Source organism: Corvus brachyrhynchos, unplaced genomic scaffold (assembly GCF_000691975.1).
Source record: "Corvus brachyrhynchos isolate BGI_N302 unplaced genomic scaffold, ASM69197v1 scaffold60, whole genome shotgun sequence".
NCBI lineage: Eukaryota > Metazoa > Chordata > Aves > Passeriformes > Corvidae > Corvus > Corvus brachyrhynchos.
This window is the reverse complement of record NW_008236767.1, coordinates 4100818-4117014: the sequence shown is the minus strand read 5'-3', so window position 1 is coordinate 4117014 and position 16197 is coordinate 4100818. Positions and strand designations below refer to the sequence as shown.

General features: G+C 38.4%; 1 protein-coding gene across 6 annotated transcripts in view; it reads left to right on the top strand.

The window, feature by feature from the left end:
• Positions 1-16197, top strand: part of ST18 (ST18, C2H2C-type zinc finger) — a 169304-nt gene that overhangs the window by 141768 nt on the left and 11339 nt on the right. For 5 of the 6 annotated variants that reach the window (XM_017727446.1, XM_017727448.1, XM_017727445.1 and 2 more), the window contains 4 exons: positions 1494-1739; positions 7298-7515; positions 10772-10834; positions 11623-11691. In XM_017727446.1, the coding sequence (XP_017582935.1) occupies positions 1494-1739; positions 7298-7515; positions 10772-10834; positions 11623-11691 (596 nt within the window). The remainder of the gene's footprint in view (positions 1-1493; positions 1740-7297; positions 7516-10771; positions 10835-11622; positions 11692-16197) is intronic. The other variant, XM_017727447.1, reaches the window with a different exon arrangement.

Sequence of the window (16197 nt, the reverse complement as noted above, 5' to 3'; positions counted from 1 at the left end):
TTTAATGGGAAGAAAGACAAAGGGGCTCATTCTGCCAGTGTCTTCCTGATGAAGAGGTCTAAGAAAGACAGAAAAACTTGCCCACTGGGCATACCCATCTCTTTTCTGTTTACAACACAACATCTAGGTGATTCACTTACACTGTGAGTTTCCTATTATACTACTCAAGGTAGGAAATCTTGTTTTATACAACTGTTTCCTACAGTTACACAGCACCAAACACATCTACCCCAAATTCCCAAGTGTTATCCAGTCTTTGTGGTGATGCAAATTAAAAATAAAAGTGATGAAAATAACAGGAAGACAACGAGCAGTGTTAATTACAGTATTCTTGGTGTAGATCTCTGTCATTGCTATTTATCTCCATAGTCTTTGAATATTCTCCACTTTACTCAGGGCAACTACTGAATAGTCCTCTAGAAGCCACCTTTCATCTCTTCCCCCTACTTGACTTCAGTAAATGTTGGCAATTGCAAGGATTACTCTTCGATTCATGCCTATACAGAAAATATGTCAATATTCAGCGTAGCATATCGAGCACGAGGGAGAAGTTGTTGCTTACACTAATAAGTTGTACTTTCATCAGCTTTTTATCATTGCAAGAAGAGGAGTTTGTCCTCTTTTTCTGTGATCAAGCAGCATAAGACAACACAGTGAAGTTTCCTTCCTTTGTTCCTGTACAGCCAAGCAGCATTTGCCACTTTTTGTGTGCAGGAGAGCTTCTCCCAGACTGGAAGGAGAGGTTGGGTCTCTCCCCAGTCTGCACACACCTCTGCAATTAGAGGCTGCTCTTTGCTGTTATTCCCAGGAAGAAAAGGCTTTGTTAACTCAGGCAGAATGTCTGCATCAGGGAGAACCTCCTCAAGATCCTTCTGTAGCTCTCAGTCTAGTGGTGTCAGTGCAGACTTGTGCCTTAGTGGCCTAGTCAAATTATGATAAAGGCAGTTTGCTATTTCAAGTGATGTAGAGAACCCTAGTGAAAATTTCTCCCACTGTGCTACTTTTAGATGTATTTCTTTCCCCCTCCTTCTCCTCCCCCATGATACAAATGTTATAATGTTTCCAGGGTGTGGGGGGAAGGGAGGATATGTGATAGTAATGCTGTGGGATGACCTAAACAATGCATTAATGCTTTTAACTGTGAATTGGGGTCATAGTTCTCTGTAAGAGTGAAAAGATCAAGAAGATTTAAAGCTAAACTTTGTTTAAATAAAACTAGATTTAGGGAGTATAGGTTATGGTTTAAAGGCATCTTATTTAAATTCCGCTTACTATGTTTAAGCTGAGATGCAGGGATACCATTACTGAGGCTACTCTTAAGTCTGCCTAAGAGTTGGACATTAACTGACATAAATCGAAAAGCTGGGTTTAGATTCAGATAAATTTAAATAAAAGCGTGCATTTATATTTATCCTTTAAAAGCACCACATGGTTATTTTACAGCCTTACCATGTCCATATCTAAACGTGTCTCTATTTCCTGTTGCATGTCAGGGAGCTGAGATAGAAGTGGATGAAAATGGCACTCTGGATTTGAGCATGAAAAAGAATCGAAGCCAAGACAAAGTTATGCCTCTCACTTCTTCCAGCACAGCACTTCCCACTCCTTCCTCTTCTCCTTTCAAAGCAAGCAGCATCCTGGTAAATGCAGCCTTCTACCAGGCACTTTGTGAACAGGAAGGCTGGGATACACCAATCAACTACAGCAAGACCCATGGCAGGAAAGAAGAAGAAAAAGAGGTATTTTTTCAGTTTCTGAGTGACTTTTTCCCTTGCATGAGAGACCATATAATAGTCTTTGGGATCACCTAGTGCAGTTTAAAGGGAATCAGTTTCCACAGGTAGATGCTTGTGAACATTGAGCTGGTTTTAATGGTCTCTTGGATGTGACATAAGAAAAACCCATTACTCACTTTGAAAAATCTTGCTTTCAGAGCCTACTTGTTAATGTCTGTAAGTCTCTAAGATAAGGGAAACAAAGGCATCCATCATTAGAGACTGCTTTTTAAATTTTGTTCCTAATGGCTCAGTCCTGTAACACAGACACCCAAATGGACTAGCAATCACCAGGGAAAAAAGAAAAACAAAGCAAAAATAACCCCAACAAATAAAATCAAACTAAGACAATTCTTTCATGCTGAAACTAAAAGCAATTTTTCCATACCATGTCTTCAGATAGAAAATAGATATCGTCTAGATAACTTGCTATGTAAGCATTTAAACACATGCTTAAAACCTTGCCTGTAATATTCTTTCATTGGAAAACTTTTTATTTTATATACTGAAAGAAATTTCCACCAGTGTGTCTTAGATCTCCAGCTTGCAACTTCTGCAACCAGTCTTCTAGAGTGTCACTTCCAACTCAGTAATTGCCTTGATTCTGGTTTTGTTTCGGTTTTGCTCTTTCATGTCTGCTCTTGACAACAAGGCAGCATAGTCTACTATGGCCTTTCCTTCTTATTCTTCTACTTTGCCAGCAACTTCGATTTTATTTTTTTCTCTTGAGCCTGAATTTCAGAATATGGACTGCTTTCATTTTTCTTAAAATCAGGAAGGGACCAACAGATCTTTAAAAGGCTGATTAGATAAAAGCTTATGTTACAGCTTTCAGAAAGAGACTAAAAGATGCCCCGGTTGGACAGTTTTATACAATTAACTCCCTGTTTGTTTTTATATATCAAATAATAGAATTTGATCATTATATTTATTATGAAATTAACTTTTTTTTCAAATATCAAATCTGATACTTCAAGAAGACATAGATGGGGTAAAGCTATTTATGACTGAGGTTAGAGGATCCAGGCCTCCAATTCAAAAACCACCTGGAATTAAAAGATAATTCAGTTGTGTAAGGAAAAAACACTGTCAACACTGGGTAGTCTGTTGCAATGTGTCCACCGAAAAAGCTTGCATTTCTTGGAGGCTGGTTTGTCTTGAACCCTTTGCAGTCTCCTCTTTGGGGCTAATGATGGTCCTTACCTCACCAATGACAGAACAATCCGTGTACCAGGGTTTTGGAGTGCGTTTGACATGAGGCTGAGGGCTCAGGCCCTTCCCCTTTAATGCTGCACGATGAGCAAGCGTATCCAGCTTTGAGAGGACTGCCTTGCTGCTGAGATCAAGAGGTGCCACAGACCTGTCAGGGGACCTGTCATGTCACTCCTCCTCCCTCCTGCCATCACAGCTCAGCAAAAAAGCCAAGACAGGAGCACCTCCACATCTCCCCCAATCCCTGCCTGACTTTCACAAGGCTCTGATGGGTGTCTGGATGTTTCCTTGTCCCTTTCCAGCACAGGGAGTTTGAGGCAACTAAACTACCCAACAGGACATAATGGTCCAATGCACTCAGGTGCTGGTGCCCCTTGCACTCAGTGCTTTGACACTGTGCATTTCATCTCTAATTGAGGATCTGGCCCCAGATCTCTGCTGTGAGATTTTGCCATCCCAGGGAGCCTTGATATGTCCAGTGATGTCAGGGCCAGAGGCTCTGTTTTCAAAATCAAAGATTGGCAGTTATCCCTATGCAAAGAAAATGACTGATTATATCTATTTCTAATTCATTGTTATCTGGTTCATATGCACAACAGTTGCTTAATTTTGGTGGTAATTTCCAGAAAATATTGTGTCTCTCTCTCTCAGCAAAATAGCCTGTCCAGATGCCCCCTTAAAAAAAAAAAATCTGCATTTGGAAAAAGCTCAAAATCTCTCCAAAAGGAAAGCGCTGAGAAATAACTAGAGCTGTCAGTTAGTTCAACTGTCAGTTCTCCAAAGATTTCAGGGCTTAAAAATGTTAAAAGTGCCAGATGCTATTATCTGTTATTCATGTTACCATTATGTTCTGGTCTTTGCTGAAATCAATATAAACTTCCATCTGTACATTAATGGGGTATCACTGCTTGCTTGCTTTCTGTAGTGGGCATGCATGAATACACACATGCTCTTTGCAGGAAATAGTAGTGCTTGGACCACTTGGGCTGGTTCTGATTTTTCTTTTAGTCTAAAATTCTTCAGATTTTTAATAGCATTTAACTATAAATCCATTCAAACAAAAAAGGAAAAACTATACATACAGTTGGGCTTGACTAGCTGTAATGATCATCACCACACATACCAGAAAGGGAGAAGTGCTAAAGGTGTTTTCCCAGAGGATTAGCTCTCCTTCTAAAGATAAATAGCTGGAGAAGGACACAAGCCAAGACATGATGCTCTACTCTCAGTCTTAAGTGCAGGGTATCAAAAAGTATTTGTTCTTTATTTCTGACCTTCTGTGTTTCAGACAGACACAACCCTTTTTGCACCATGTGTAGTGACGTGAGGTTCTAGAAGGGCAGAGTTTCAGTATTCCTTTGCCTACATTTCCTTTGCACTGTCCTGCTTTTGCAGCTTCTACACATCTGAAGATTTTATGCTGCTTGAATAAAACCAAGTGTTTCTCAAGGAACTAAGATGATGATGAAGAAGTCACCAGTTTAAAGTCTATATATCTCACTCAGTCCTGGGAAACATACTAAAGGATAGCTAGGAAAAATCCTGTATAAAATTGTTGATGTTTCTGTATATTTATGTGTGTATAGCTTTACTTAAAAAAATTACAAATCTTAATATCTCAATTCAGGAAATTCACCATTAAGATTTGAAAAAAACCTAATTAGTTAAAGACAGAAAATGAAAATACTGCAATTCTAAACCCTCTAGTATCAGTTATACTGGTGGCTGTAGGTGTACTTGTGTCAGTCTTCATCATGAAATCTTATTAAATGACTCAGTGAAATGAAACTGTGAACTGCAATACTGTAGCATTTTGTCAAGCCTTGATATACTTAATTCTCCATCAGTCTGCTCCGTGCAGCAGGTATCACACAGTGACATGATGAATAACTCACACACACATGCACACACACACACAAGTTTCTGATCCATCATCAGCAAAAGATCAGGAGATATCTTTAATTTAAAACAAAGAACACAAGTTGCACATATTGGAAACATTAACATATCCTGCAGCACAAACAGTTATGGCTACTCTGGTGTGCTGCAGGTTAAATTCTCAGGTACATGACCCAGATCAGGATCACAGTGGAGATCTAGAGGGTTCTTTTCACCACCCCCTACTCCAGGCTGCTCTCAGAAGAAGTGGAAGAGGCTGATGTATGCCTGGTTGAGATACATGGGATCCAGGCAAGGCATGCTTTAAATTTTTAGAAACACACATCAGCTCAGTGATGCAGATGTAGCCTGGCAGTTAGTTGTTAGACAGGAAACTGTTAAACCAGCCTTCTTTACCCTCCATTAGATTAAGTGGAAACCATTTCATCTGTGTTTTTTGAAGTTATTTTGACATCTGACCCCTTCCAGCTGGCAACAGGTTAACAGGTTGGTAATAATGGTAACAGGGCATTACCATTTTGTTGTTTCTTTGAGGAGCTTTCAATTTTACAGTGACTTATAACAGTGATGATCCCTGCTTGCATGTGATGCTAAGAAAGGTAGGTCAGAACCCGTGGACAGAAGTAGTCAGGAATTCAAATCCCCATTCTGCAGCTTTGAGTGGCAAAATCACCCCCATACGCCACTGGGACCTAGACTTAACCCAACTTTGGAAAAGTGTCTTTGAAGTTTCTTGATTCTTGAACAAAGCTGACATCCATTTTTCCACTTTTGTATTTTCAGCATTTTAGTTTCCATGTTTAGAGGACTTTCATTCATTTATTATTTCTGTACTAATATTTTATCAAGACCTTTTGTAGTTGCTAATTTCCTCTGTTGCTCCTTATCTGAAGTTCTCCTTCAGAAATATAATTCCCAAAGCCTGAAATATATGAGAGTTTTCCTATTTATTTAAAATAATTACTCAGTAATTACTGTGAAAGAATGTTTAGTAAAGCTGAATATATGTATTTTTGCTTTCTATATTTGTAGCAGATTAGATTATTCCCAAACAAATTAACCCCACAAATGTGGTTGCAAAAATCAGTAGTAATTGATACAGCAATACTATGGCATCGTTTCGATATGTATGTGTAGAGTGAGTTACAGTAGGCAGTAGGTAGCCAGTTGCAGAAAGCAGAAGGAGTCATATTGAGGATCCAGCCTCCAAACAGCCGAAGATGAGCTGCCAGAATTGAGGACCATATGGAAGCTTTATCAGAAGAAACACCCCTGCAGAGCTTACAAGACCCAGGAGGCAGAAACTCCATTTTCAGTCCAGATTCAACTCAGCCCTGCACTCGGTGTTAACAGCTCTGCAGACATCCCTGCTCCTCTGTCCTGGCACGTCTGTGAGCTGCACAAGCCCAGAGCATCCATGGCACCAGCCCCGTGCGTTTAGCAGAGGCTGGGACCTTCCCCTCTCAACCACAGGCAGCAGTTTCTGCTCCTACAGATGGTAATCCCTGGGAAATACCTGCGTGTTGGAATGGAATCACACAACCAACATGAAGTCCAAGAAGCGATTAATAGAGGTTTGATAATTGATGCTATAAGCTTTGGAGGATTCTCGAATGATAAAATAGCTACAGAGCATCCCTTCAAAAAGAAAATACTTATCTTTCATAAAGGTAATAATAATTGAAGGTATTAAGCCTCAAAACAATATAAACCAAGCTACCCTGAAGTGATCAAAGATTTTTCAGATAACAAAAATGTACTTTCCTTCCAGGACTCCAAGTTTCCAAAATGCCTTCCCAAGGGAGTGAATGCTCATGATTCATACCATCCATCCAAACAGCATGGTAGAAGTGACGATTTTGATCTACAAATGGTAGAAATCAAGAACTACCCTCAGTAGCCTGCTCTTAAGAAAACTTCAAAGTCATTTTTTTCTTTATGATTTTTATTTTAGCAAGAATCTGCTCTTTGAATAAGATAACAAGACATTCCATTCCACAGACTTAAAAAGCTTTGCATTTACATTTGCTTATGCAAAATAGTACTTTTTTACATTTATGATTGCAATTTTATAATTTACGATTGCAATAGTCACCACTTCAACTGTGTTCAAAAGTCAGCAACGTACTTACACAGAAAATAAAAAGAACATAATTGCTGAAGTCTGGTTTGGCTCTCCCAACAGCCACTTTTATTTTCTCTGTGTACTTTTCTTTGGTCTTTATCATCATCTTATAAAACAACCCCAAATTTCTCCTATATATGGCTTAAACTAGCATCTGTCTTCAGAAACATTTACACAACATTTTTAAAAGGCTACCTGTAAGAACCTGAAACTATGATGTACTAAACTTTCTTAATTTCTCTCCATCATATCTTTTTAATTTCTTTCTCCTTTTTTTTTTTTAAAGTTTTACAAGAGGTTCTCTTCTTGCCATGGCAAATTATTTCTTGAATGTGTGGGAGGACTTGAAGAGAGAAACCTTTTGTCATGTTCTCATCTAATATTTCAGAAAGATACAGTGAGCTCTCCAGAAAACATGGAGGAAAAGAAGTATCCAGGAGATGTCTCCATACCGAGTCCTAAACCCAAACTTCATTCAAGAGATCTCAAAAAGGAACTCATCACGTGAGTCACAAAAAATGCTGCATTTTCCTTTGCCCTGGTAAAGACTGACTGTGCTGCTGTTCTGAGTTCTGGTTTGAAGTAGATTTGCAGGAGCTGAGCAGGGAGACTTGCACAATTTACTGCACGTGGTTAGTTCCACATTGTGGGTACGTAGACATGAGGTTTGGAGCTGCATCAAGCCAGGGTATGCCTGGGGGTCTGGATAGGTCAATGACTAAATGGGTGCTACTGGGTGCCACTCCTTATTCCTCAGATAGATAGGTATCAAGCGGGCAACATCTCCTTCTACAAAACACAGTTTCATTACATGCTACAGATTGGCTCTGATAATGCTTACATAATTAAATAAGCTTTAATTGAACAATCGTCATTATAGATCCATTGCTTAGAGCTTGTGCAGAAGCAGTCAGGATTTCTCAGACAGAAAACATGCAGAGTTCATAAAAAGACAAAATACAAGACAGAAAGTGCCACGGGGTTTTCCAACCTGTAGGAAATATGTTTAAGTCCTTCATCTGCTTCCTTCCAAGCAGAATCAGTTATTCAGTCCTGCAGAAAACCCAGTGGCTGTACAAATTCATGCTCTGAGAGTATAGGCTAATACTCTCTTTTCTGAAGTACTGAGATGCACCTGCTCTGTCTTAAGATCCAAAACTTTACTATCTAGAACTGCAAATACATTCTGTTAAATCTGTCTGCATACAACAGCTTGTTTCAGTTTAGAATTGTTCAATAAATTTGTCCCAAGCAGCTCATAGCACAAGTCACTTTTTAAAAATCTCATCTAGGTTCTTCCCAAAGTTCCTTATAGGTTCACATCAACATCATTTTGATATCAACACAGAGTTTTCACTGAAATACTCAACTAGGACTCAGCAATCATTTATGGCACTTTTCTTTTTGTCCCAAACCAGAGCAGGTCTCTCTGAACAAGCATGGTCTGTATCACTGAGTGATGATAGGCCATAACATATCACTGCATGCTCACCCATAAATAAACGAGTCACATCCCACCAACTTGTGTCCTGCTCTCCAGACTCGGTGGCACTGAAGCAGTTACAGCTGCCTCTGTCTCTAGAATTTACATTTCCCTGGGGCAAGCTGCTATGAAGAGTGATTCTTTCCCCTCATGTCATGCAGTCTGCATGTTGCCTACTCACCACATTATATCTGCAGTTGTAGTTCATGACCTAAATTGCTACAGGTCAGGTTGTTTTGCCTCTTCTTCTAAAACAAATGCATACAAAATCACTGAGACTTTATTTTCTGAAGACTAATGGCTTTTCTTTTATAATATTTATTCCTTTGTCATACTGACCTGTTTTGAGATGCCTGTAAAATACTTTTCCACTCTCCTAAATAATAACACCAGAGTATTTACTAGGGCAATGATGAGCTTACAGTGGTTGTACTCTATTATGTTCAAACAGTGAGCAGAGATAGGTATCTAAAATGTAGTTGTGCTGAAAATTAAATAAGGAATAGTTTTAATTTATCAGAAGAATCCATAGGCAATGTAGGGATCAGACTACATTCCTGTGATCCCACTGAGCTCAGAAATTGTACTGAACAATTCAGTACAGTTGGCTCCATCATGAGGAAGCTTTTAAAATGACATAAGCACTTGCAGAGAAAAATTTTTGAACGTGGTTAGTGCAGCTACAGTGAAGAACTGTATGAATACCACCTTCTAGCATGTGCTTTCCATTTTCCATGTTAATTCTGATGCCCTTAACAGCATCACTCAGGTTGAAATGGGCTGTGAAAATGAAGCTGATGTCTTCCTAAGGCTTTTTTACAGATTTGAAAAACTTCCTAGCACTCTGCCAGGTCAGAGAAAATAGCCAGGTGAGCATCTCAGGCACCCCTTTTTCATTAGCATGGAACACTAGATAACAGTTTTTGTACAGCATCTGCTTGCCCTTTTTATCCATATTCCCAGTGAAAGAAAAACAGTTCTTTATTAGGCAACTCTGCAGCACTGGTGTTAAGAGTGTTTTAAGGTACTGTACAAAGGAATATTTAATCCACCTCCCTCTCCATGCACAAGTTGCATTTCTTGGTATCTTCGCCCTTTTGGAGAGGATTGTATCCCAGTTTGATAAATGAGTTCAGCTTTACAACTGAAGAAGGGTTGAGGAAAAAGAGAAGTTATAACATCTCCAGGCTGAGCATACCTCCATGATTTAAATGAGTTTATGTGTTCTGTTAAATGTACACCATTCTCTTGGTTCCAGCCAGGACAGGGTTAATTTTTGCAGTAGCCAGGAGGTGGCATGGCTGGGACCTGGAACCTCACCCAGGGAGAAGGTTTTCCTCCCAGTTGAGTAAGCTTGGCAAAGGGAGCAGTTGGGTAACGCCAGTACCGAGCCAGGGTAGCGCAGCACTGGTTCTGAGCAATCATGTGCCTATCCTGTACACCCTCTTACGGATATTTTTGCTGTTACCATTTTGTTATCTCATTGCTGTTTCCAGTAAATTGTTCTTATCTCAAGATGTGATTTTCACCTTTGTGCCTCCAATTCTCCTCTCCAACCTACCGCAGAGAAAGGAGGAAGGGAGGGTGAGAAAGAGGCCTATGGTTTGGAGAGTCTTGGTGGGAACACTCACTTGGAGAGTACCATTCCTAAACCACAACAACCACCTTGGAATCACTTCTCAGTTCAGCTGGAAAACATCTTGAGAAAGTTCTGTGCTCTTTCTGAACTTCAGCTGTGTGACATTGAAGTGCTTTCTGTGCCGCAAGCAACCCTAACACCTTTCTCACTCGTATCAGTAAATAAAGATTGGAGGTATTTCTAAAGGACAGTGCCTTAATCTAGTCAGAAGGGAAAAGAATTATTTTGAATATTACTGTTCTCTTGCCCATGTTATACTGGAGGTCATGTCAGAAACTTCAGCTCTAACATTTAAGAATTGCTGTCAAAATTTTGTACTGACAAAGAAACAGTCTTTTTAAGAACCCACTTCATAACTAAAATACCTATGCAAAGGTAACCTTACATAGATAAAAAAATAAGGTTTTGAATTACTTGTGTTGTGGAAATAGGAGAAATTCTTTCCATCTCTGCTTCAAGTAATCATTAAAAAACAGAAGTGAAGTTTTTCTAGTTTTCTGCAGCGTCGTGACAATGTTGAAATGTGTAATGATGAATGTGATTGCCCTAAAGATCATTACATAATTCACTGCAGGGTATGGTAAGCTATGTGGTAAATTACATGTACTCTAATTGCTCATTGCTTCTTCTTTGCATAGCTGTCCAACTCCAGGATGTGATGGTAGTGGTCATGTAACAGGAAACTATGCCTCACACCGCAGGTAAGAAACAACAGGAAGCCTAAAACAGGAAATAGAGCTACTTTTAGCTCTTGTCATCTTTGAACCTTTTTATAATAACCATGGGTAAATATTCAAAAGCACTTTGCAGAAAATAATCCACAGAGAAATGTGGCTGTTTTTCCTGCTTTTGGTATTTTTGTGAAGGTCTGGACTTTATATGCTGATGCAGAGTTAAGCAGCATATGCTTATTAATGTAGCTGCACTTCTCAGCTGAGACCTGCAGATAAGTCATTTAGTAAAGTTTGCATTTCCCTGAGTGTACAAGCAGTCTCTATACAGATGCTGCTGCATGTGATTAGGAATAAGGTTCCTGAATATCTCTATGAATGGCTTTAAAATTCATAGATGTGCCATTACAACCTGAGGATGTTAAATATTTTCCTCAAAATAGCCAACCTAGGGGCTGAAACAATATTTTCCTGCTTTTCCCTTGGGAGCAGGATGGAAGTGTTTTCTGCCTTCTATCAGCCGTGTGGACCAGATCCTCTAGCTGTCCTTCATATATGAAACATAACGGATGGATTCTGTGCACCACTGCCCCGCCCTAGCAAAGCTTTACAGGGAAAAACATTTGCCCCTAACTATATATATTTTTAATTGACTTAAGAACCACAGCCTTATATTGGCTGCTCCTTCTTTGCCAAGAACAAATATTTGAAGGTATAATTTTAACTGGTATAAGTCATAGATTGTCTGTATGTTGTTGTATTGATAAAAATAATTGCCTTGGTTTAGTAAAGTATTTCACATCAGATTTTCTTTTCAGTGTTTCTGGGTGCCCATTAGCTGACAAGACATTAAAATCCCTTATGGCTGCTAACTCTCAGGAGCTCAAGTAAGTATTAACAATAGCACAAATATTATTGTTTTTTGTCTTCGACAAACATGTTCCCTGCGTTATTGAAATTGTAAATTTGAATTGCTCTGAGTGGTATCAAACCTTTGTCTGAAAAGTGAAGTGAATTGGTTTGAAAGCTTTTGAGTGAAATAAAGTTTACTTTTCTCCATTTGTCTTTCTTCATTCTTCATTAATTAATTAACCCCTTCATTTTCATTAATTAATCAGGACTTAGGGGGAAAAATTGTAAACACTAGGAAAGATGCAGTTTCCTCAGTATTTCTGAATCAGATAGGAATAGAAAATATCTAATACATAAGACTGATCTGGCAAATAACTGATCCAGATAGAATTAATTGGAATTATTTAGTTAGAAATAAATCTAGTTAGAATAAATCTAAAAATGAGACCAGAATACCTGCAAATCATTTTTTATTACTCACTACCCTATACTATGAGTTTAATGTCACTGAAGCAGACATCAAGTCATATGATTTTGTGCTGGCATAATTCTCACCATGAAATGTCACTTACAAAAGGACTGTGCAGCTCTGCTATATAGACAGATGTATAGGGACATATGAATATTTCAAAAATCTGTAGTCAAGAGAGGCACTGGCAACCAGTCATCTAGTTATTGAATTGGCTTTGTCAATAAGGATGTGGGGAAAAGGAAAGGATAATTAGAGTTCTTTCATAGCTTTCCCTCTGCAACTTGTAAATTGGATCCCATAATAGATGGCTTGGAAAAACTCATGAATGCATGTAAAAAGGGGAGAACCCCGTGACTGTCCTTTCTGTCCTTTAGGTTCATCCCTAGACCAGATAGAAGAAAATAAAGTCTGATGATGGCTCTATTTTCCTTTCCTAATGGTATTAATAGCAGAAGTGACTACATTTAGACTTGGCTCAGCGTTTGGCTTCCCCAGATCAAATGTTAGTGGTCTTATTCTCTACCCTTACAACTTAAATTATAATTGAAATGCTGAACTGATGGTAGCTATGAAGTTGAATGTACAGGAGATGCAGCAAAATGACAAAGAAAGACCATTTATTTAGGCAGCTGTCCAAAGCAGTTCACAAAGCCAGTAGGTAAACTGGCACACTGGCACAATGCTTCATGTTTTGACATCCCTGATCCTCAAAGGTATAAAATGTAGGTTTAATTGGTTTTAAAAGAGTGGAATGGTTAGCAAGGAACTGACTTGCAAAAATGCTGACAAATTTGAAATCATTTGCTGAGTCATATATATTTGTCCCTGCTTTTATTGGCTTTCTGCCATACAAAGACACTCACACAAATATTTTGAATAGTTGCTCCTCATGCATCACCCCCCCGCCCCATTCATGTGTGAATAAGTAAATTTGCATACCAATATGGTTATTTTTCCACTAAAGCTTCTAGAGTTTTGGTCATGCCATAAGGAAAGAGGAGCAACAGCATATGACTTAAATGACAAACTGCACACTGTATGCCATGTATAATAAGTGAGTTGTGAAAGACAAAGTCAAGGTTCATGGACATTTCACAGACAGAAATATGTTGCATAACGCAGTTAGCATTTAATTTCAATTAACTAGAAAAAGAGCAAAAATCAAAATCTGTTCACAGACAATTCGCAAAAGAAAAAAGGGCTAAATAAAATTATTTTCCACAAATGTACCACCTTAATTTAGGTTCCTGCAAACATAGATCAGGTGATATTTGAACAAAACTCTGCTTCTGCCTAAATTAAACCTTATGCCAAAATGCTGCAATCATGCTTGTGCTGGTGTAGTCATATCAATAGTTAATTTTAGTATTGCTGTGTGAACAGAGGGCATAAACGCTCATAGAATCAGGCCAGGAAAGTACCCTCATGTAGTTAGGCATGAATATGAAAAAGCTGTGTATTTTTTCCAAATGTTATTCGTGTTTAATTTGCCAGAATCAAGATAAGATTTTGGCTTTAATTATGAAACTCTATGCCAGCAAAGATACAAGGCTTCCATGTGATCCACAGTTTGGAAATAAGGAAGATCTGCTCAGAAAGTGGGCCTGCGATTCAGATTCAAGAAAATTTCTATATGAGGATTCTTGCTGCTCAGAACAATCTGAGATGGTCAATTTAAAACATAATAAGTTTGATGATGACTCAGGTTTTAAAGCTAAAAAGGGTAATTTTGGCTGATACTCTATTTAATTGAAGAGCTTGCTTATCAAGCCTTAAAGAATTTTAAATGTGTACTTTAGAGAGATATTTACTAACAATTCAGAAGCTTTGAGGAATAGGTGGTCAGTCCTATCTTTAGACAAGTTTTTGCAGCAGTTAAATGTCAATTTCTAGGAGAGATTTAAGCAGTTTTTCTACATGAGTTCCACATAAAACATTGATACTGATACTGGGTTTGCTTAAACTACAGTTCATATCCAACACCCCCAGTGAGCTTTTGAGGGAGCAAATATACCAGAAGTGCTCCTAAACCTGCAGCTCAGTGTTTAAAATTTGCATGTAGTTGTAGTTCATTTCCTAAAGATAAAGTAATCCTCTTGGAGAAAGGGACAAAATAGGAGGTACTCGATGTCCATTTGCAAGATTTTATATGTGAAATTGCTGAGAGATTTATGTTTGAATAACAAATTTGGAAGGACTGTAAAAGAACTTGTAACCTACACCCACCTGAGGGTTGACATCTCTTAATTTGACCTCCTGAGACCTCTGGCCCTTCAATTTAAATCTTATTTTGTTGGCTCTGCACAGGAATCCATTATAGAGGATGACTCCCTAAGCTGGGGCACCAGTCCAAACACCAGTTAAAAGCTGATGAAATTCCACAGTATTACTGACTGCAAGGCAATAGATTTTTGGTCTATTTTGTGTTCTGGAATTTCACAATCCATACAAAGATATAACTAATATCTGGAAAACCCAACCCAGTGGTCAAGATTAAGAGTCTTGCTAATGAAGCTTTTTACTGATTTGTCAGTCGGCCACCTGAAATATCATCTTATAACTTCATTACTATTGATAATATCTCAGCCTCAAATCTTCAGTGACCTCCAGAATAGCTTGGACTCCAATGCAGTTGGAAATCTGTCTGCTGCCAGAAGTGGTAAATACAGATGGTGTGATTTAAAATTTAATTCAGTGTCCTTTTTAAGTATATTCACAACTCTCAGACTTTCAGATCTGAATGTCTCACACAAATTTTACTGAATTAAAGTCCACCTCCAGTCTATGCAGGGAGCCCTTCCATCTGTGATCATCTGATAAAACAAGTAGCTAAAATTAATAGCCATAGTTTTTGGCAGGTGTTCTGGATTTACTTTTGAGAATTCACGCTCTCCAGACATCTGCCCTTGCTGCCTGCTCCACATGACATTGTGCCCAGTCCTTGTCCCACACTTAGACAGGTCAACATTTAGTTCTACACAGCCAAGCATATCCTGGCACTCTGCAGCCCCCACCTTTACCTTTGCTGTCAGTGTGAGGCAAGTTGTTCTGCCAAAAATATTTTGTTCACAAAGTGTCATCATGAAGTGTTTTGACATTATCTTTTTAAAAAAAGTCACCCCCTTCTTAATTTGAAATTATTTGCTGAATTCTACCTGAATCAATGCATAAATTTTTTCATGTCCAAAAGAAGTCAGATTTTTGACAAATTAATTGTTCACAGAAAAGTAGTTTTAAATGTTCTGTGAAGAGATGCACCTGCACACTCAGATGTGCTATTACAATTATATTTGTAGGTGTTTTCCATGACAGCCTACAAATGATGAGATTAAATCACGAATCTCTTTAACTCAGGAAAGATTCAGTAACAATTTAAGAGCATATTGAACCATGCAAGTTTCCTTAATGGTTCAGTACAACATTATTTGGCACAACTCCTTATGTAATTCTGATACTCTGTAATAATCATAGCATTTCAAAGTCCCTTAGGGTTGCTTAGCATAAGAACTTTGTGTTGTATAATACAGAAACATAGAAAAGGCTGGCATAACTTCTAAAGGCAAATGGGTTTTGGTGCTGCTTTGTGTGCTGAGGTATGTTTATATTCTCTGAAAAAACCTCAAACCAAGCCACCCCACAAACATACAGCAGCCTTAAATAAAATAATTTTTAAAAAGAAAAATAAAAAAAAAAAGAAAAATCTCTGTACTTCTGAGATGGAAGGTGTTACCAGTAAGGTCCTTCTCCAAACCCCACAGAAGTCAGTGGGAAGACCTACTGACTCCAGTTGGCTTTTGGGGCACAGCAAGCAAGAAGCCCAACCTGCCAGACCACTGGAAAAAACACAGTAATAGGCAGGTTTTTTTCTTTTTATTGTATAGATGTTTCAGTATCAAACGTTCATACCCAAAAAGGCTTGTTTGTTGCACATACACAGAGATACCCCTTAACCATAAGAAATAAGCATAATCCAATTGCTCAGCTGAATACCCAATTGAATCTCATGCTAGAAAGAGATGGTCCTGTGGTATGCTTACAGTGCTAGAACACACAAATTATTAAATTCAAA